General features: G+C 40.0%; 1 protein-coding gene across 2 annotated transcripts in view; it reads right to left on the bottom strand.

Annotated features, from left to right (window-relative positions):
• PDK3 (pyruvate dehydrogenase kinase 3) overlaps positions 1 to 22,952 on the bottom strand; it is a 56,345-nt gene extending 33,393 nt beyond the window's left edge. The window contains exons 1-2 of one of the 2 annotated variants that reach the window (XM_055801201.1): positions 22,643 to 22,952; positions 888 to 1,029 (exon numbers count right to left, since the gene is read on the bottom strand). In XM_055801201.1, coding sequence (XP_055657176.1) covers positions 888 to 1,029; positions 22,643 to 22,748 — 248 coding nt within the window. In that variant the 5' untranslated portion in view covers positions 22,749 to 22,952. The remainder of the gene's footprint in view (positions 1 to 887; positions 1,030 to 22,642) is intronic. The other variant, XM_055801200.1, reaches the window with a different exon arrangement.
• Positions 22,953 to 23,531: the final 579 nt, after the last annotated feature.

Below are 23,531 nucleotides of genomic sequence, written 5' to 3'. Positions count from 1 at the left end.
CAGCTAGTATTACCTTTCATAGACAAACACATTTAAACCAGAGTACACAATATCACATATCCTAATTTGTATTTTCTAAGTCTGAAGCCTGATAAATAAGACTAAACCCAGCAGTCAAATGTACAGTCAATGTGGAATTTCTTGGCTTAAGGGCTATGACTAAACTTAACAGAAGCCTACAACGTTAGTTGCTGTTACAGTTTGATAAGCTGTTTTTCACAAAGGAAAGTTTATGTAAAAATATCTTTGCAGTATACAAAAAACTTTTTGGATCAAGTATCTGCAGATAATACATTTCCCATGTACAACAATTTTTTAACCCTTAATACATACAAGGCAGTAGTCTCCAAACCTCACTGAACATGCAAGTAGGTTAGAAATTAATTACTGTGGAAAAGATTACAATGGAGAATGTTACTTACTGGATGACAACAGATTTTTGTCCCATTCCATAACTTCCACCGAATACCAGGTTATATTTTTAAAGATTCAGCAATGAGAAGAACAGACAAGGTTTAAATTTTCTTTCAGTGTTTTTGACAAAGGAAGAATAAGGAGAAAGAACAGCTATTTCAAGAAGTCACAGGTGCAATGCAGTACGGAGTATTTACAAAGCTCACTCTTGGAAGTTGCTGTCTGATTTAACTGAGAGACAACAGTGTGCTTTTACTACTAACTTACAAGACTAACTTAAAAATTCTTATCTCTAAGATCCATGTTACTTAGCATTAGACAGAAGAAAACGGAACTTCATTTGACATGAAACACATTATAAACAATTCCAGGCAGAAAAAAGGCTTCAGTTCAAGACAATTCAAGCTGAGGTACAAGTAAAGCAACACATACAGTGTTAGTTCTACACCAATTTTTTTTTTTTTTTAACTTACCAACTCTGTACTAGCCCGACTGAAGGCCTGTTAAGTAAGTTATCAGGCAACAAATTGACTTCTCTCATGGTGTTAGCGAGTCGCACAGGAAGCTCCTTCCGCAGAAACATGTATGAAGTCTTCTCACATGCATTGTCACGACCTGTTAGAAGGAAGGAAACAAACAAATACCCATTGCAGCAGATCAAGTTTAGACTTCGCAGTGCTAGAAGGTTAAAAAAAAAAATCACTTGTGGAAATAAAAATTTGAAAAATAATTTTTTAGTACTCACATTCACTTCCAAGACACATATACTTTTACCTTCCTAGAGCTTAACCCCTTTAATCTGACATTCTTCCTCATTTCACATAATCTCATCCTCTCCTATAAATAAAAATCCCTCATCCTATAAATGAAAATTTTCAAATACCAAAGACTTGATATTAGCTGGAAATAAGACCCCAAAATACTAGCTTTTTTCAGTATGACTCTTCTACTACAGTGAGCTTTTAAAAAGTCCATGCCACACACATGATGGAGGGTAAAGGAGTGAAAATAAAGGGACAAACCAGAATGGCAACAGCTGGCTGATGTTTCACATCACAAGCTCTTCAAACCTACTAAATAGCTAAACATTTCAGCAGCACCTGGAAAAAACAAAGGTCATCATCCCTCCTAGGACCAGCCTACAAGATACTCACTACCTGGAAGGAAAGTGCTGTGTTTGTCACATTCCCATTTGAAGAGCTGCAGCTGACATTATCTTGGACATTCACTTTTAAAATAGGTTTTTATCCAGCACAGTATTTAAAAAAAAATAAAATTTTAAAAACCCAGTCAGAAAGCAAGTAAAAGGGATCCAATAAGATAACAATACTTTGCTGTGGACCTAGTAACCGTGGTAATTCTCTGCAGTCACCCTACACGAACCAGAAGACTGACATGACTAATAGCATTCTTAAGCTAAACTAGTTACTGGAAATATCTGTAAAACTTTAACTACAAATACTTTAAAGTCTAAGATGTTAAGACTCTTGCCCAGATAGTTTCATTGGAAGATCAGACCTGGCACACTTTTCTGTATTTTGCAATGTTTCACAAGTGGGGGAACTCCCCACCATAACTAATTTCTAAAAAAATTCAGGTAAATTTAAAAAACAAACAAACAAAAAACCCAGTGTTTCGCTTGTAAACAGTCAGTATTCTGCTTTTGTCTAGAAAGACAGCAAATGCCTTTTGTGATGATAACCAGTACAACTGCCTGCAAAATTTGTGAGTGAAGGTATAATACAAGAGTTATGAATTATGTTCAAGCAAACCAGAAAGCGTTAAAAGCACTGCTAGGCACATAATCACTGAGATTTGCAATTTGAAAGACTCAAATACAATGCAACCAGCACAATCAAGGTGATACTTTTTAAGACCGTTCCATTATAATCAGCTGAACAGCAGAGTTTTCACCTTCTTTGCATAGGTAACATGCATTGATGGATTAGTTCCAAAACCGTAACACAAGCTTGGGGGAATATGCACAAAGGATTCGGGTTTCCCTTTTTTCTTGCTTATTTAGGTATCATCAGTGGATCGTTAAATCCTATTAGCATCAGCAATTCTATTACTGTTCTTCCAACAAATATTTAGACCTACTTCACTTACTCGCTTTTCCATCTTCAATTACAAATACACACACCCTGCCAAAATTAGGCAAAGAAAACAAGACATCACATTGTTGTTTTCTGTAAAGAACAGTAATAATTTAAGAGTTCAGTCCTTCAATTAAGTACCTACAGCATTTGTTTGTTCACAAATCACTATATACAGTAGGTCTTTAGGAAGACTGTGGATGGACACCAGGAAAAGCTCTCCAACTAGTCACCCCTACACCTTCCGGGCTGGAAAAACCCTCAGGAACAAAGACAACAACTGCTTCTCCCCAGAAGTAACTGAGAGCAAGTTCAGTTATTTTCTAGGCAATAAAAGGCAAAAGGAATGAAAGACAGCCCAGGAGAGAGAATGAGGAACTGATGAACAAGAACCCACAGCCTGCAGGAGTCTGTGAAAGGGCACAGAGGCCCTTCATGGACACAGTCCCACTTCGTCTGCTCCAAGAGGAAGGGCACACCTCTATTCAGTCTGTCTCACCCCTGCAGTTCTGAACTGTCTCTTTTTAAGGAGTTGCCTTGCTCTAACGTACAGCTACGTTTCAGGTACGGAGCTCTTTGGGGTCCCTCTGCGTGCCCAGTGCAGAAAATGGAAAGGAAGTTCTGTTTCAAGCCTGCCGAACTTGAAGGCTTGCTTCACCGTAACTTCAGTACCTCTTTTTGATTTGGGGCACACAGTCACAGTATCAGCTGCTTAGCTGTATGCAATTTATCTGAGAGCCTCCACAGAGTTGCTTCGGCTTCTAGTGAGAGGTCTGTAACCAGCTTGCCAAACAGCGCTTGCATGGGAAGAGAGAATGGCTATTCACTAGGATCAGCAATAATTAAGACACCCTCCAGCTTCCAAAGCAAAAAGCTTACCAAGCCCTAACAGTTGCTCCTTGGCTGCTGTTCCGCACAGCAACACCTATACAACCATGTTCATCAAAATGAGGGACATCCTACTAAGTGCAAAAAATAAAATCTGACTCTATAAGTTAGGCATTTACTTAATACAATTTATCCTACACAAGTCTAAATTCTAAAGGTCTTTCGAGAAACAGCATTCTAGTAAGCTGTAACGCCACTTTTGCAGGTTTAGCCTACAGGCGGATATTGTTTTTATAGGCTGGTTTTATTTTTTGCTTTGTTACACCTTTTTACAAAATTAGCATTCTTTCCTGATTTTGTTATCACCCTTGCTGGATCAATATGCATTGCCAGAATCAGGCTCTTGTCTTAAACACTGTATTCTAAAGTCAGCTTAAATACATCGGTTATAGTTCAAGCGAATTTCAAGTCACTCTCAAGGTTGAAGTGAAAGTGAAACTTGTGAATAATCTCTCCTTGATTCACACTGCAACCCCCAAGAAGTTAATAATATAAATATATAAAACAATGACCTGCTTACCTTTGTATGACTTCTAATGGAAGAAAGAATACAGTAATCTCATGCCCTAGTGCAGATTGCGCTAAGCATCAAGGGCTGTATTTAACTTTATTTCCAAAACCATGGGTGCTGGGACAGAGTTGTTTACTTACAATACCTTGAAGACCAACAGTAGCAGCAGACTTCAACGCAGAACGTAGTTACATGATGGTTGAAGTATGGTGCTATAATATACTAGGAGTACAGCTTTTGTTATGAATTACTAATAGAAGGCCCACTGTTTTTACACTTGAAGCAGTGCACCACAATACAGCTTTATGTATCTTGTCAAATTATACGACATTAACATTGATTTTTAACTCTGAGGACTCATGAATTTTCACCTATAAATCACTGAACTACAAGAATACTGCAGAAGACTATGGTCAGAACATGCAATATGATGATCAGTGGCATAAAGGAAAAGCTTCACACATTTTATTTGTAGTCTTACTATTTTGAGTAGTCCTACAAACATCAGTGCAACTACTGATTAAATACAGTATGTAAGTTTCTCCCAGAGACAGGATATAAAAAGCAAAAGCATTCAAGACTTAAGAAGAAACAAAAAGCTGGGGGCTCCACCTTAGAACAGCCATCCTGTCAATGGGCAGAAACAGACCCTGAGCTGCAATACGGGGAAGCAAGACCTCAACGTTCAACTGAAAACAAAACGAAGCCTACGCTGCTAGGAACAGAAAAGTTCTAATAAAACTACCCATGCAGCATTCCCACCTTGAAATTAAACCTATGGCAAGGCCTCCACTTTTACAGTCCATTACTACTCATTATTTAACTATTAGTGATTAATTAGGGGGAGGGGTTATCTCACTTTCTTTACTAGTGCATTCCACCTATACTTTTTCCAAGTATATGATTAGGTTCAAATTAAAAAGAGCTAACCCACCAAACACTTTTCCAAAGTTTTAGATTCAACTTTCTCTGAATGCCGGATGTACTTCCATTAAAGTCTTACACCTGTAATAACTAAGGGTTTCTGCATGACTTTTATATTCATGCTGAGTTTGAGTTATTTGAATAAAAGCTAGGTTAACATTTCATCCTAAAGCATTTCAAAACAAATATATATTCATTTTAAGTGAAGAATGATCTGCTGAGACAGCATAGCTGTTTCTTTCTACAATCTTGGTAATTATGTACTTTCTGCTTACTTGTCAAATACCTAAATTTAGATTTCAAGCACTAGTAACAAATGAGCATAACAAAAAGCTGTTTGTTCAACTTGTGGTTTTAATACTTAGAAGTAAAGTATTTGAGAAGATTTTAAAGCATTTTGTTTGCTTTTTTAAAGATTTTAAAACAGATTAAAAGTTTTGGAGCAATATGTCAAGATGCAGAAAATTTTCTGCAAGTCAGAAGTTTGGGACTATTTTCATCTTAAGAAAAACAGCTAAAAAAATTATATCCTTAGATATAATGCTTAGACTGGCAGCTGCATAGGTTTCCAATATCAGCACCTCATTTCTGGATCAGCCCACATGCTACACTATACTAATGAAAGAAACACCAACTCAAGGATGAGTTTGAAGTTCCCAATGCCACATATGAGAGATTAGAAAGACTAGAAAGGAGAGAACATCCAAGAAACCACAGCACCTGCAAGTCTTGGATCCTCTACAGCTTACCAAAAAGTCTGAACGCTGTTTCTTGAATTAACTGTTTCTAGCTACATATCTACTGGAAATGCTTCTGTAAGCTGCGTTATAGTCACCCTCCAATATCTTGCTACCCATGAGAACACAGAACAACAGTCCAAATCTTCAGATTTATTCAAAACCCAACAGAATTTCACTGCATAGGTTAGCTAGTCCTGAACACATTAATGGGAAAAAAACAAAAATGAAGGAAACCTTCCCACTTCCGGAGGTATATAAATCCATCAAGAGTAACTGTTCCCATCTTGAACTGTTGAGTTGTTGGAAGATTTTAAATACCATTTCTGAGGTATATAATCTATTAGACAGCTAAGATTCTGCATTAGGAAAATTAGGAAACCCTTTCAGAACAGTGCATCAGAAATGCAATTATTTTAGTTTTCACAGGTTCTGCATTAATTTCTGTAAAGATAAAGAACTAACATTTCTACATAAGAATTAAGCAATACTCTGCTTTGTTAACCATGTTTTAAAGAATCAAGGGCAGATATAATGCTGACATTGCAAATTTGACCCTTTCATTAAGTATACAAGTAATCTCTAGAATTAATTATGCTTTATAAAACTCCTTCCACCCAAATTGATAATATTTAATGCAAGCACAACAGCCAAAAAAGGACATTCTAGTGGACAGCATCCATTTTATTTCATACACATACATTTATATACCCAGAAACACACAAAGCAAATACATGTCTTTAAAAGCATGCTTTTAAAAAACTGAAAATGGAAATATTAGAAGACTCATGGGAAGTGAAACACTTCCTATCCACAAACCAAGGAAAATAAGACATTACATGATACATAGGGTTCACAATTTTACACACACAAACATTTCCCAGTGTCTGTAATACAGCAATACTTGACTTCAACTGAACAATAATTCAGTTTTGTTGGTTTAAGTGGAAAAATTATGCAGATCAAATTCTTAAGTCAGGCACTAAAACAGGTTTCCTTCATTGAGGAGTATCAGATTAAGGCAACAAAGAACAAACCATGCAATGTACCAGCTCTTTGCTATAGGTCTACTCTACTGCAGGGAACAAAGCAGCCCCGCACTACTCTTCATGGTAGAAAATAACCCTATGAAGTAACTCTGTTTTCTAAGGGACTAGATTTTAATTCAGGGTCAAGAGGCTAGATTATTTTAAGATTTTTATTCTTCTTAAAGTTATACTTTCAGGCTGGTGAATAAACTCCCAGATCATGCTTACAGTGCTTACAACTTAATCCAGAATTGGACCAAAGAGGACAAAGGAAACAGACACATAAAATAACCCATGCTATGCAACACTGGTAAATCACAATTTCTGAGCATGTTCTGAAAAAGTAGATGGACCAAGCAGAAGTCCAGATGACTACAACAGTAAAACAGTCTGTGACAAAGGAATAAATAAATTTAATTGGATTTACCTAAGAAGAAATTGATAAAGAATACAGAAACACTCTTCAAAGCCTTACAATTCACTACAGAGGAGGCAAAAATCACCTAGTCTATGAAGGACCAAACAAGTATTAGATTCAAACTGCAGAAGATGCAGAAAATTTGACAGAAACCTCCTGATGTAAATGCTGTAAAAGACAACAACTTGCTCTGCCTTTTTGCCATCTCTTTTACTAGTGAAATTAGACATCTGCCCAAAACTACATTAAGCTAGTTGATTCATTCTCTGAACTGGAGATTAGACTGAACACTGCCTAACATTCTTTGTAGCCCTAGTTCTCTCTTAACCCAAGAGAAAGGAAGTGATGGCCATGTATCATCAATTACCTGCAAAAAGAAAGTACAATTTTCCATAGGGAGAGAAACAAGCAAAAAGCAAGAACTCTGAAGCAAGTCAGAGTTCGTAAAAACACAGCACAGATTGCATAAATTATTTACTTTGAAAAAAAAATGGCAATAAAAAGCAAGATATTTGTAAAGGAAGTAATCTTCAAATTACTTCAAGTGATTACTACTGCATGCCTTCTTAGCACAAAACTGAAAGAAATATCAAATGTCACCACAGCAGATCTTCAAAAAGACTTCACAAAAGAGGTTGTTTAATAAATGCTCTACCATCTTCAGTCTTCTGAACAATCTTACCTGTCTAGGCTGATCAGTCACCCTATATAAAAATCACATATAAAAGCATGTTCACAGCCTCCTCTCTGCCACCTTCAATTCTACAGTTCAAAGCTAGCACTGAAGAGATTGTGATGCCCATCTTCAGACTCTTAAGTACATTCAAATACAAGCCAGTGTAACAGTCTTACAACAGGTAAAGCCTTCAACATAGTGAAAATGAGAAGGTGTATTAGTGAAACAAGGATTAAGCGGTGATCTCCTAGACTTTACATCTAACTAAGGTCAGTGAAGAACATTCTGTGGACAACTCCCCATATAACATCCTTACACGTGACAGAAACAAGCCAGGGCTTGTAAGAATACAGTGGGAATTGCACCTACACAAACACTGCTGCACTTGGAATGGTCACCATCCATGAGAGGGTATCTCTTAATGAGGGTGGATCAGCTTTTGCAGTGAAGTGTAACACACCTGAAGAACGGATTTGACTATCCTTGCTCAAGTTTGAGAATATAGCTAAACTTATTTAAGACAGTAAGACATGCAGATTTCCTAAAAAGTTCACCCAGAAGGTATTCATATCTAAAAAAAAAAATCAGTTTTCTTAGATGTGAAAAGATGTTAACCATTTCCCCCAAAAAAGAAATCATGACATTTATTTAATTAGTTATCAGAGGATGGGGGGCGAGATAAGAAAACATAGAAATAAAATATGATCCAGCAACTTCATGGTAACGCAGGTCATACAAAAGCAGGCTTGAACACATTAGGTCTTCTAAATGCAATACCATCAGATGGGAAAAGATTGAAAGTGGAATATTTCAAGGTTTATATATCAATATTATCACTGGTGGACCTTCAATCCAAAGGAAACACGCGAAGCAGAGTTCTACTTTCAGTTTTCTCTCCTAATTATTTTCCCCTCTCTGGGATTCAACCCTTCTCTGAAGATTTACTCACCTCTTCCTCATTTTTCTCTTTCACCTTCTATCCCAGAGTGCTAAGAAATGGAGAACAAATGTGATGTTGAAAACAAGGCCCACTTTTTCAGGCTCTAGGGATTATATGCCTGTAGCACATAGCTGGGGAAAAGAGTGTTTTTCAATTGGAAGGAATGAACATTCACCACAGAGCTCCCTCTAAACCAGTATCTTTTTAGTTCCTTCCTGTGATGGCATTAGACAACTGTTGCAAAGCTGGTCCTAGTGAAAACTTTGGTTCTGGGTCCTGCATCAAGAGGCACAAACAACGCAGAGGCTATTCACACACATGCAGCAGACCTTGAATTCTGGCAAACTCTAAAAATTGCCATGCTGTCCAAGATTCAGATTACAAAAGGATTAATTCCATACAGAAGGCTGCACGTAAACCTCAATTTCGCTGCAGAAGGGGGCAGAAACTCAGCATGAGACTATGAACTCTGGCTCCTCCAAAATATTATCAAATGCTCTCACTTCAGCTGCCAGTTTCCCACATTCATGAAAAACCCATTTGAGAACAGGCTAGAGCAGCAGTCCTTCACAGGTGATTATCAAAGTCACCTGCTTTGAAGACCTAATATGGCTGTCACATCCCTAGCAGGTACTGGACTGCTGAGGTCCCATCATAAAAGCATCAGTAGATTCCGAGTATTAACACTTTATCTGTCAGAGGAGACAGGAAAATAAGAAACAAAGTGCTCTTTTTAGTCTTTTCATTGCACCCAGAGGTCTAGTTCTCTCCATTAACTGTGTATCTAAGACCAAGCTGAGACATTAGATAGCACACTACTTTAAGACTCAAAAGCATGAAAGTCCCACCTATTGCACATCTGAGGAGGAACTCCATTCAGAATTCATAAAAACAAGGTCAGAAGCATGTCACCTATCCCTGTGAAACTACTACTATTTCTTTTCTCTATGGCAAAATAAAGACAGACAGGAAGGCGGGAGCAATGGACCATATCTACTCTTTCCTCTTGAGCTTCCAGAATACTTTTTAGCTCCTGTACAGGCAAGCAAAACAAAAAAGCAAAGCACAAGGATGGATAAATCTTCAAAAAAAATTTGCAAAAAGATCAAGACGTCAGAGCAGACTGAACAAAGGCTATAATTATTAACTTGCTGCTGCTGAAGCTAGGAAAACAGAACTAAAGAAGGATCAATTAGTTTTACTGGTTATACACCATTTCAGGATCATGGCCTACATATTAAAAGGCAAACAAGCTATGCTTGTACAGCCCCAATAAATGTGGCAACAAAAAAAAAAAACCAAACAACCACCAACCACCACAACCCACAAACAACCAAAACAACCCCAACTCCAAAAGCATTCCTACTCCCCAACAGAAATAAAGACATTTTCAGCATACTGTTATGTATTTATCACACCAATCACTAAAAATACCAATCCCACAAAAAAGCATATAGAGTTTGTTTGGTAGAAGCCAGGACTTTGTAAAACTCAATGAAGACAATGAAGCAAAGGGGAAAAGAACACACACAACATAACTGGAGATGCTGACTCTCGCTGATGCTCACTCACTACCGCAGGCTGCCTCCAACCAAGCTGTACATTGAAACTGTATTCCCTTGTCTGACCTACCATGTTGTGCTACAGATAACCACCACAGCTTGTACAGCTGTTGCAACATGGATAACCAGCAAACAGCCAAATGTAAGAATCCAGCTCACACTAACCTTAGGTATTCAGCCTGGCGCTGGATGTCTCAGACCTAAGCTTCAGCCCAAGTTCCATCGCTGCTCTCTAAGGCTACTTCCACCAACACCTACAATTTTTTCACTAAAGTGCCCTGTTTCAAGGACATGCTTTCACTTAGCATATATGACCAGCACAGAGGTTGATTTCTGTGCAAGTATTCTATAAATAAGAAAACTCAAGAAACTCTGAAGTTACAAAAATGTGAAGCTTCAAGAATTAAGGACAAGAAAGTATTTTTAGATTCTACTGAATATAATAAATGTATCACTTTTTTGAAGTCTGAACAATTAGGTTTTGTTAAACTACTGCCAGAAAACCAGATGAAATGAAGTCTGCAAGTAAGCTTTCCCACAAAACTTCTTTCCTTCACTCCAATACCCATTACAAGTTGCATCCTTGCAGTCTAAGGGGAAGCACAGAGGTGCTCGAGTCTTCTCAATCTAAATTAAGTTCATAGATGAGAATTTAGTTGTACACCCACTGACTCATACTCTGCATTTCACTGCTAATTATGACCCAAACTAGCAAAGTGACATACTAATGGGGTTTCAGTTGAACTTCCCAACAGTCATGTGACAGCATACAGATGAATTACCAGAGCTGAAGTACAGAAACAGTCGAGCTTAATAAACCATTTCTGATTTATGCAATTCAGCTAACAACTGATTCAAGCACTCTCTGACTGCCAGGCCAACTGCAGCATTTACTTTCTGTTCTGAAGGAAAATTTCAGGATACCATTCACTAATGAGAACACACAAGATCATATTCTGTTGTCTAAATGACCAGTCCAAATCCCATTCACAAAGGTCTAGGCTTCAACTTAAGTAGTTAAAAATTAAATAACTACTCTTCAATTTATATACAGAAAAAATATACCCATCTCCATTTATTTCCAAAAATCTCTGAAAGAGTCAACTTGCTTATGTCATATGTGTATTAATTACTATGGCCATATAGATGAATACCACTGATGTCAAGAGAAAGTTCACATTTTCAGGTAAATGCAGGTTAAGGACAAAATGTCAGACAGCTGTCATTATTAGCACAACTGGATAGCTCAACATGGACAAAATCACTACATGTATTATTACACCAGCTCTACAGTAATGTAATAAATAACATCGTAATAATATGTATTAAGTTACAATATAGAACTTGTAAACTTCATTGCCTGTTTCAAGTAAATGGCCCTCCAGATTGAAACTGACTGAGCTGGAAAGAACCTTAGCTTACTACTGAACTAGAACAGATACACAAAGGGAATTAACAGATGCACAATACACTGCAGATCTATCAAAGTCTCAGCCAAACTGCAATCATTAATTTTAACTAAAAGCCACAGCCTTCTTATCTTAGAAAAGACTCAAGGGAAGACATATGTCTCTGTCAAGAGACATGGATTATCAGGCAACCAACTTGTAAAAGCTATAAACCAGTACCACATATTATACAAAACAACCTAAATTGAAATAAAAGCAAGATATTTTTAAAATAAGCATCCCTGATCTAAAACTAATGTTTAACTGATTACCACTCAGTTCTAATGAAATAACTGAGTATTTTAAAGCATTTCTAAAGAGAAAGGACAGTAATCAAAAGGATCTATAACATTTAAAATGCAGAGCAGGTCAAGCAATTACCCACAGGCTGTATTATTTTTTTAGACACACAGTCTTTCCTTGGGGCAATTTGGGAGCAGGCTGAAAGTCAGATGAATCATTTTAGCACTGAAGCTCTGTCTTGCCTGCTTCACCGGCACTCCTCACAGTACACGACAGGCAAAGAGCCAAAAATGTTCTTAGGAGAAGCCATGTTCAGGTGCCTGATACTAGAGCTATCCACGCAACCCTAAGACTCCCTCTCTAACCAAGCACAAGGAGCCTCTAAAAGAAAGTGGCTCTTCCGAGTACATCAGCTCCTCTTCCACCAGCGCTCCTGAGACCCAAGCAGAGAAGAGGCTGGGCGCAGGAGAGGCACGCATACCCCATGGCCTGTCAGCCCAGCCCTCACTGCAGAGGGGCTCTAGGGCTTTCAAACTGGAGATCCTGGACAAAACACATTCAGTGTTTTGTTCTGGTAAGTCTCAAAATTTTAAAACAAGTTTGATTTTTTTAAAATGTAGACGAGACTTAAAACACCAAGCCAAGGAAACTTTATTCTCCATCTGTTACAATAAACTGACCAGAAAAGAGTTTTGCTCCTCTGAGCTTATAACCACCTTTTCCTCCCATAAAAGGTGAAGACACATTTTACACTGAGGATTACAATTAGATATTCCAAATTTTTAACAGCTCTCATAGCTTTGACAACCTCCTCCCTAACCCTTACAGTAAACTTCCACAATTCTCACAAACTGTTCCAGAAAAAATAAAAATCTCCTCTTTATCCTTTAGTCCCTGTCAACATGCCAAAGGAAAAGTTATTCCAAATCTCCAACCTAAATAAAATTTACATTTATGAGCAAAGACTCACACAGTTAGTATCAATTACATAAAAATACTTCTAATAACCACACAGTCCAGCTTCCCTTGTCTCAGTGAGGTGAAATGTATTAAGACTACTAAAACACTATTACAATATGCCTCTGATGATTGACACACCACTCTGCAATAAAGAAGATTTGAGTATTCCTCTATGCCACTGCTAGTTACCAGGGTTTTAATGGATTTATCCAGTCCATAAAATTAAGAAAAGCATCAACAAGGACTAAAAGAAGTAGCAGTTAAAATGTAAGGGTTTTTTTCTTTAGCAAAAAGTAGCTTTGTAACTTTTTAACTTTGCCTCTTTCTCTATTCACACATTCTTAAACCTAATTCTGAAAAATATCAACTAAAATTTGCACAAATGTACTATTTTAGCCATTAAGTCAGTGAAAGTATTTACAATACTGTGTTACTTTACGTTGACTACAAATTAATGTGCCAATTATTTTTTTTATATATATAATTGTACACACACACACAGGGTAAGAGTAGCCTCCTTCCCAAGCAAAGACAATAATTTAAACAGGGCAAAGAAACATTTAAGAGACACATTCACATAGAAAGGTTCAGAGGGAAAAAGTGTCAGTATAATAGTCTCTTATAACACACAAATCATCAGAAAAAGAAGAATCTCAGAGACACAGCTCTAACCCATCCTTTCAACCCACCACTCCAGGAAGAAAAATTGCATTTATCTGACTCCAGGAACACACACAAAATCATAAATGTATTTTTAAGCAAGCAGCTGCCTGCAAAATACTTTAGCAATTTGGGGGAAAAGGTGGCTTTTAAAAAGCACTAATATATTAAGGATAACAGGCATCAAGAAAAGCTGCTTTAATACAGTAACTACAGAGTTAGATAAAACAATTCCGAAACTAATACTATCATATATTGTTTTGGGCCATGGGGAACCGGAGAAATACTACTCATTCTCCTCAGATCAGTGCTGTGAAGATCAATGACTGCTGGTGAAACACAAGAGTATAATATGAAGTGTTCTTCATAAATGCATGTACTGAGTCTGGCTGGGACGGAATCAGGTTTCCTGACAGAAACCCATAAGGTGCTGTGCACTGGATTTGTAACTGAAAGCATTGATGACACACCTGTGTTCTGGTTATTGCTGAACAGTACTTGCATAGAAATGGCATGAGAAAGCAGGAAGGCTTTCTCTCTTTCTCCTGCACTCAACCACTACCCTAGGTTTGGGGGTGGGTAAGAGGCTGGAAGGCTGCAGGACAGCCATTACACTGAGACCGGCTGGGCATCAGTCTGCTCGTGGGAAGTAGCGAGTGAGTGCTTTGCATCACTTGTTTCTGTTCCTCTCGCCTTGCTTATTAAATGGTCCTTATCTTGACCTACAAGTTTTCTCACTCATGCCCTTCCTGTTCTCTCCCCCATGCCAACTGGGGGTGGGAGGAGGGCAGCGAGCACGGCGTGGGTGCTTAGCTGCCGTGACAGCATCAGCCTGCCAGAACGCTAGGCATCTACTACACAGCAATCTCATCTTAAAGTTATTCCACAGTTTTTTCTGTGTTTTTTAAAATTAAGACTTTCACATGGGACTGTGCAACAACTTAATAAAAAGCCAGGTACAGCATCTACTGCTGCTGTCTTCGCAAACATCAAATTAACTTGCAAATCAGACTGCTTCAACACAATTTATTGTCTCTACCACCTTGTTACTTCTTGGTGCTCACCTATGTTACTTCATTATTAGCTCTATCATTTTTTCAGCTACTTCAGTCAACCTGACTGAACTCTAACATCCTCCTCTTCCTTTGCTTTGGAAGACGAGCAGTGTATTTTCCTACTTCCACAATCCTGGGGCCACCACCACTGGTTATTTCCATAAATACCGTAAGCAACAGCTGTGCTACACCAGGCCACTGGTATCTGCAGAAGGAAGTATTCAGCTACCCACAACACAAAGCACTGGCTTAGTGGCACCCACTCAGCCAAGAGGATCTAGACTATTTCAGCTTATCTAAAATTTGTATCAGGGACAGGGGAAAGTTGTGATTTCCTTTACGTGGCTGGATAAAATTTATCTTCTTCTGAAGATCAAAGCAAAGATTAACTCAGCAGTCTTTATCATAATGTACTTAGTTTATGGTAATTGGGGAGAGTTCTGAAGTGTAGTGATTATTTGATTAAGCTATCACAGCACCTTTTTCTCTGCTTTTCTGTTCCATGACTTTTCACCTTTGCTGTTATTTGTACTGCAACCCAATACATATGTCCTTGCCTCAAGTTTTCATGTGATTTTTTTTAGTGAACAGTATTTCTGGAATTCCTAACAGTGCTATACTTCTCTCATCTTTTGCCTGCATCAGAATTTCTCTTGCTGAAATTATTGGATCATCTTATATTCCTTATATCTTAGGAGAGACTCTATCTACCTATTTCCTTAGCTTGTAAAAGTTACGCTACTTTAAAATCACTAGCTGTCATTTCTTTCATTCTCGAGGGAAAAGAATGCTATCAATTCATGGTAATTTTCATCAAATTTTAATTGTTTCAGATTTTCAAGCACCTCCCTATTAATCCAAATCTAGCCTAAAGCAGGCGCTTCAACAATTTCTACCAGTTTCTGGAAAAGTATCCCAAACATCTTTTTATCCCTCCAGAAAGTAGTTTTGCAAGCCCTCAATTTCTGTCAAACTGTACCCTCTGTCACTTCTGTTATTTGCTAAAAAAAACAACCAAACAAACAAAACCAACCAAAAAATCCTAGCACTGTTTACTGCTTCATGCAGATGAGGCATTTTTGTCCTCTATTTCACCAAAAGACATTCAGCTGTTTGCTTCAACACTGTATAGGCTTCAAAATAAACCCAAAAAACTGAGTATGCACAGATGTGTGCATGCAGTGAAACATCATCTCCCTTTCCGAGCACCTGAGAGGATTGTAGCAGCACCTTCGGTCAGTCCAAAGACAAACAGAACATAGACTAAGAAATTTTATGCCATTTAGGGAAACAAAACACAATCAGTTCCATCAGTTGGAGGATGCTCACTTGCAGACTACTAGTCTACACTTACAGGAAAGTGGCCAGTCAAATCACCTACTGAAGGTAGATTTTCCAATGCTTAGACATTCTAAGAGCCAAAAAAATCCCAAAACCAAACTTACTGCCTCAGTGAACCAGTTGGATCATCCACAGCAATTTATGGAATTTGTACTGTAACTATACCAAAATATTGAATTCAGAATACATAAAGTCTCGAATAGTCATAGAAATGAAGTGTTCCTTTATTGCATAATCAAAACAGTTAAAAAATTAAACCAAAGCTAACATTTTTCTTGAACTTAGCAAAACTCCACCAATGAAGATTTAACAAATCGTGTAAATTTTGAAAGAAAAACCTTTTCTGAAAAAGTGACTACTGAACAAGCACATTTTCTTCCTGAAACAGCCTCCAAAAGTGACTGATACAGATAAGTCTGTAAATGAAATGCATCATGATCTAGCATTACACAGTACTTACACACATACATATCTCTATCATATCACAGTTCAATAGTGACTACTGAACAAAGTTTTCCAACCACAATGATGCTTCCAGACCTTCACAACAATCAATATTAGGCCTTATGAAACCCTTGAATATTCTATACAGTATTGGAATATCACTGCCTGCTAGAGACTGGCAGAGTTGTAAATAGTAAGGTTATAAATAGCAACAGCTACATCAAACAAAGGCTTCCAGCTACTTGCTGTGGTACAGCCCGAAGACGACCCTTTTTTATACCATGAAACACAAACTTTATCCATGCTCAGATCCAGAGAATGAAGGACTGAATACAGAAAAGCAATAAGCCCAAAATAATTCAAGAACAAAACCAGACAGACAATCCAGCTTGCACATCCAGTTTTCACTTTGACAAAAGGCTGGCCTTTCAAGGTAAAAACAAAACAGCAGTAAAATGATCCTATTTCAATGCTAGGCAAAACTCCTATTGGGATTCTATTTAAAGCTCTAACAGACATATTTGAAGAATAACATTGAAAATCCTGGAAAAGCAAAAAAAAAAATAATTCCATGGTATTTTCATAAGGCTTGAAATAACTCATTTAACAAATCTATTTAACTTTACAAAACCAAGACATAATACTCCATCACAATGTACAAATACCTCATAGTGAAAATATTCCAGGCATCAAAGGATCCCAACCTAACAACAAAAGCTATTAACAAAATTGCTGGTTGGAAGCTGAAGCCAGTCAGATGGAAATAAAAGACAGTAACATCTGACTAGCGTTCATCTTTCTGATCCGATCCAGTGGTTAGCATATCAACGGTTAACATTCATGTGAAGAAGAAATTTTTTTTGAAGATGCATTTAAACCAAGCGTAAAGGTTTTAAGGTCAGTGCACAAACAGCAGTAGAAAAGACACAGCTGGATGCAATAAATGGCAGGTAATTATTTAATGGTATCTTTTAGCCCTACATTTGTTAAGTGTCTCAGATGCACAGCCTCTCCACTAGCGTTGTTAAAAAAAAAGGAAACTTCTAATACCTTTTTGAGTAAAAAAATCTAATAGTCTTCTTCCGTCAGAAGATTAATTATTATGTCTGGAGACAGGTTGCTTTCACTCTCTAACTTTCCTAGCCCCACATCTTGTTGTTCAAATTGTATCTGCTAGCTACCTGGCTTATCTTCAGTTCAAGTGCTGATGCATGCCTGCTGCCAACAAGACAACATGCAGTGTAAACACTTGCAGAAACCTGATCTAATACCGCACGTACAACTGACAGCAATGAACAGCAATGTCAATACCTGGTTCACTCTTTATATCCATTTAGCAAGAGGCCTGCACTTTTCCTCAAGGCAGGTTAAGTTTAATAGGTACCACATGAACTAAACAATTTCATACCAAAAACTGTATGTAAAAATGAGGAGGATCCACTGCTCATCTTTCCTCCAGATATGCCCCAGGACACAACAGTTCCCACACTGCATGCACTCACTGTGATTATCTGCTGCATGCTCAGCTGTTCACAGTACAGTGAAATTACCAAATTACAACCTTTGTGATATTTTCCAATGCCAGTAGCTGTAGCAGTTGCCACAGGTATTTTGATTATAACCTACGAAATCAGGATCGCCTAAGCCACATTCCACAAGAATTCACTATGATTCACTATCCTAAGTATATACATGCTTAAAGGTCTTTTCCAACCTAAATGACTATGATTCTGTGACTTTTTTTTTTTTGTCCAAACTCACTAGTAACTATGTGGTACATGAACACTAACATGACAAATAAGGAAGGGTAAGTGCATTAAGTTTTACCTATATTTAAAAAGGGTTAATGAAAAGCAAAGTTTAACCTCATAGGTACAAAATTAATCCAAAACACTTGGTTTCAGACTTAAAATAGAAAAGGCTCGAATATAGCTGAGTACAACTGACCAAGATAGCTTTAGTAGTAAAAAAGCTCCAAAGCACAGAGTACATGTCTTTTATGAAACAAACCTCAGACTCACAAAGGTCTCAGGCACTGAGCAATAGCTGAGCAATAGCAATAAGAGCATTACATGCGTACAGTATACTGGCATACATTCACAATATAGCACTAGCACAACTTCAAATTACTCTTTCATGCATGATCAAAGGATTACACAATTTATATTTCATCTGTGTCCTTATTTGTGCTTAATTTTATATGTAACCTTTTCAGTACAACCATTCATTTCATGAAATGTTTGTTAGTATCTTTACTGTCAGCTGAGGCACCCCAACACGATGCAAACCAAGAAGTTGCATGGAGCTTGCTCGCTCAGGCACAGTTCAGCATTAGTACAGCTGTAAGGGTTTTGGCTCACCTACCCCTTATCAAGCCAGGCTGAGCTCATTCTGCCCACACTACAAATCTCTTCTGTGTCTTTTTTTGAAATGCTAGGGCACTCCTACACATAGAAACTCTACTCTCCTCAAACAGACTTGTCTGATGGGTTATTTAACTTCCCCAGGCATACGTGACCGATCGGTTACCCATGTACGTACTTGCTGATGAGTATCATTTGGTGTTTCGGATTAACCCATCATCCTGTAAGGTCTACCTTAGAGCCAACGCAAATCTAAACTGAGATGCTGTATGAATATGGATTTCCAGTACGAGCATTTTTTTTCCCCTCAGTCTAGCCCTCAAAGCGTACAAAGACTCACATACCTGAATGTTAAACCACATGTGTACTTATAATAACTAAAATATCTTTTCTGAAATGAACTTATATCAGACTGGGTCATTAAGGAACACCTGCACTTGGAAATCTACCAAATTAACTTCCAGAGTAACTACCTAGTTTGGAAGTACACTGCTGAATGCAGTTGGTGGTGGTTTTGTTTTTTTCCAGACCAGAATAATTATGGAGGCCTTCATAAACCTGGATTGACATGCTAGCATTAAACAAGGTCAAAACTTGTTTATATTAAGACACACTTACAGAAGGCCATTCTTTTGTAAAGGATTGAGATTGCACAAGAATCTTGTGAAACATACTTTGTAAGAAACTGAATAAACAGTATTCAAGAAGAATGTGCCAACAGAAAACAAACACAAGGAAAAAACAGCACAGAATCTGAGCACTCATACTTTGACACAGAGGTCCCAAGCCCATGACACAGTAACCTCTCACACAGTTGCAACTGCTATGAAGATAGCCACAAGCTGGATTAGAAAGTACATCACGTATAGCAGTACATAGTATGTAGACACAAATAGGACTCAGCTGTAAAAAACAACTGACAATTACTGCTTTAAGTATTGTTTTATTTCACAGGTTCTTAATACTACTGAGTTAGCTTACACAGCCAAACTGTCTTTTACAGTGGTTTAATCAACTGAATTAAGCTACTTGAGAAAGTTTTAAAATAAACATCAATTTATATCACTGGAAAGGGACAGACTTTGCAGCCCTACTACACACACAATATTCCATACAACCCACAGTTACTTAGCAATAAAAAAGGAGTCTAAGCTGCACATCAATGTACATTGCCACCAGCTGTGTTCGAAGAGACTCTTCAGCCCCACAAAAAATAGTTTCTCTCCCCTCACCAGGATTTTGCAGACAAATTTAGAAGCCCATTAACTTTAAACCAACATAATCAATACAAAAAAAGACATAAAGACATATTAAAGTAGTTTCAGTGTTGTCAGAAACAAAGTAAAAAATCCTTCTCCAAATAAATTTGAATTCCAGTAAGTGCAAATACCTCTTTTTTAAAAATAGAATAAACATGTGTACCTCAGACAAGAAAATCAGACTACCATGAGAAGGTTATTCACGCATTTCCTTTGGGCTTATTATTCTTTAACATTTTTTCAAAGTTTAGTCATGTTTTTGTAACACAAGTGTTACGTTTATGTAGCTCAACAAAAATGCTTTTTAAGCAAGACATTAAGTAGCTTCCATAACCTGACTACAAGAGTGTCTTCTTCCCATCAAACACTCACACTATGTAAACACAACTGAACTGCACCTTGAGTATCATGCTCCCTACGCTTGGTGTTACTTGCTCTCTTGAATACTCGGTGCCCTGTGCCACCATCAAATTCTTTTTAGGGTAATTCAGGTGCAAGTACTGTAGCTCCCTGACACAGTGCATATTGCCCAGGCCTTCCATGCCTCAGGTGGTAAAACTCTTGCACCAGCATCTTAGGATTTGTTTCCAATTTCTCCTCTAAGCCTCTGAAGTCTCAAAAAAACCCTGAAACTACCCAAAGCCATCAACACCTTGGATCACACAAGTAACTACATCGGTTTTAATTTGATTAAACTGCCATAATCTTCCTACTTGAGGCTTCCGAAGTAAATACAGGCACTAAAGAGAAAGTGGAGATGTTAAGTGTCCCGTAAGGCTTAACATCGAGCTGAATTTTACCAAGGCTGATGTGACATATACCTACTAATCTTAGAAACTCCTGGTGACCTTAGAAGCCTAAACCACAGGCATTTTTTTCTTCAGAGGTTTTAAACATCAACAACTATGTAGCTTCCTATCAGTCCTCAGTCCTAAGCCATAAATACACTTAAATATATAGCCTATGCGCACACAAGATTCCATAGACGCATCCAGTGACAACAGACTGGAATACATCCAGAGAACAGAGCTGGCCAGGCTGTAACATACCATTCTTACTCTGTTCATTTCCACTTACATAAACCAGGCTTAAAACCATAGTAAGACTACTTCTTCCTGGAGAACCATGAGACACTTTTCAAACCATAAAGTAATACAGATACTACAATATTAAAAAAAAAAAAGCATTACTGAAAGGCTGCCAGACAAGAGATGTCTAAAAGCAAGTAGTAATGCAGGGACAACTTAGAACACCCAAGTCATCAAAGCAAAGACTGAAGTCTTTACACCTGTCTAATTGCAACTGAAAAGCCTCAGAAACATTAATACTTCCCCAGCAACAATTTACAAACACAAATTTCAAACAGACAATGGTGAAATGACTTCTTCAGTGACAGGGCTACAATAAAGATATTCTAAGGTTTTGGACATTGCTCTTGCCAGTACAGAAAGACACAGCATAAGGAGCACAAGCACCAGAAAGGAAGACATTGGGAAATGAAAACAAACTGACATGAGCAGGGACCTGAGAAGGAAAGCATGGGTTCTTGTCAGGGTCTCCTTTTAATACAACACGGGACAAGGAATGATTTATTATTTTTTTTTTAAGTGGAAGAAAATCCTGTCTCACCAAGATGCGGTAGCAAGCCCAGCACTGGCTCTTTATACTTAACAGCATTCTTTCACTAATACTATTACCATAAATCTACAACTGTTTCCACTTTTAACCACTTCCTGGGTTAACACCACTGGGTCTTTTCTGTCTTCTTGCACCTTTAGCCTAATAGTGGAATGAAGGCACACTCTATTAAGCTTCATGGTGTTACATGCAGCCTTTATATTTACCAGCCACATTCATAGGATAATAAAATCTAAACAACTCTTGTGTCAGCAAGCAGGAGCCAATAACCTCTGGTACTAATAAAAGAAGTTTGTGCTTATCTAGATCAAAATGTCAGTTTTCTAACAGCAACACAAGTTGCTCCTGGGTTTCCATCCAGTGCTTCTGAAACAAACCATGCTGTTTATTCATCAGCAATGCTTCCTAAAGCACACGAACAGGTCTTCTACACAAGTACTGTCAGAGTTCATGCCTGTGGTTTAAGTAAGCCAATCTCTGCATGGCTGATTAAAATTCTCACATTCAAGACTGGTAATTGACTGTCTCCTTCGGTCACTAAACTCGCAATATTCCAGGACAAAACCCCCTATTTTGACCTTCTTCCCCACGGAACTCGCTGTCTGGGAGCAGTGCAAGGAAGGAGAGGCAGCCTGCCCCGCCGGCCCCCGCCCCAGGACGCCGAGGCAGGCGGCGGCGCGCAGCTGGCTGTCACCGCAGGAGCCCGCCCGGCGCACGACGGCCCCGCCAGCCCGCGGGCCCCGGCGGCGAGGGAGCCCGGGCCGGGCCGGCCCCGCGGCGGCAGCGCGCACCGCCCGCCGCCCCCCGCCGCGACTGCGCACCCAGCGCCCGCGGGCGGGCGGGCCCCGCCGCCCAGCTGCCAGGCGAGGAACCGAGGCCTAGGCGCCGGCCGCCGCCGCTCCCCCCGCCCGGGCGGGCCCTCGCGGCTCCTGCGCGGCGGGGGAGCCGGGGTGACCCCCACCCCTCTCACCCCGCCGCGGCGGCGGGGAGGGGCGGGGGGGGGGGGGGGGGGGGCGGCGGGCGGCCCCACCACTCACCGAAGTCGAGGAACTGCTTGATAGAGAGAGGCGAGGGGGAGAAGCGGGAGTAGTACTCGATCTGCTTGGGGATGGGGCTCTTCAGCAGCGCCCCGCACAGCCGCATGGCGCGGCGCGGCCGGCTCCTCCTCGCCGCTCGGCTCCGCTCCCCTCCCCGGCGGCGGCGGCACTAGGGCGCTGGGCCGGCGGCGCAGCCACCCGCGCTCATGCCAGGGACGCGCCCAGCGCGGCGGCGCCCGTCGCCCTCTGCAGCCCGGCCCGGCCCGGCGCGGCGGGAGGGGCGAGCGGAGGAAGCCGCCCCGCCGCTGCCCGCCCCGCGCGCGCGCGCGCGCGCTCCCGCCCGGCCTGGCGCACGCGCACGCCCCCGGCGAGAGGGGCGGGGCGGGGAGGGGCGGGGCGGGCGCGAGTGCCTGGCGCGTGTCGCCCGTGCTCTATCCACTCCCAACGGCCGGGGCGCCCTCACGCGCAGGCGTATCGGCGCGAGGGGCGGGGCTGGGCCCGGCGGCGGGGGCGGGGCCGGGGGCGCGCCCGGCCGAGCAGAAGGGTCGGAGTGCCATCCCCACATGGCGGAGTGTCGCCGGCACCCTCTGGGCACAGCCCGTTCCCACCCTGCGGCATCCCTCCAGCTGCGGGCGTTGGGCTGGCCTGTAGAACTGACCAGTTAATGCCTCAGCCAGCCCGTGAAATGCTGCATGCGCAGTTGGCTTCAACCTGAAATTCAGCCTTAATGGCAGCCGCATTGAACGGGTTTTGCGGCTTATGCATGACTGGCAGAAGAAGGGCTCTGCGTTACAAAGCAAGTTTTAAGCGATGGAGAGCACAAGGCTGAGAGGCAGAAGGCTCCGCCATACAGCAGCACGAGGCCTAGCGTGGCCTTAGATAGGGCCCT

This window comes from Falco peregrinus, chromosome 4 (assembly GCF_023634155.1).
Source record: "Falco peregrinus isolate bFalPer1 chromosome 4, bFalPer1.pri, whole genome shotgun sequence".
Taxonomy (NCBI): Eukaryota; Metazoa; Chordata; class Aves; order Falconiformes; family Falconidae; genus Falco; species Falco peregrinus.
Note: the sequence above shows the minus strand (reverse complement) of the source record. Positions and strands in the feature narration are given on the sequence as shown.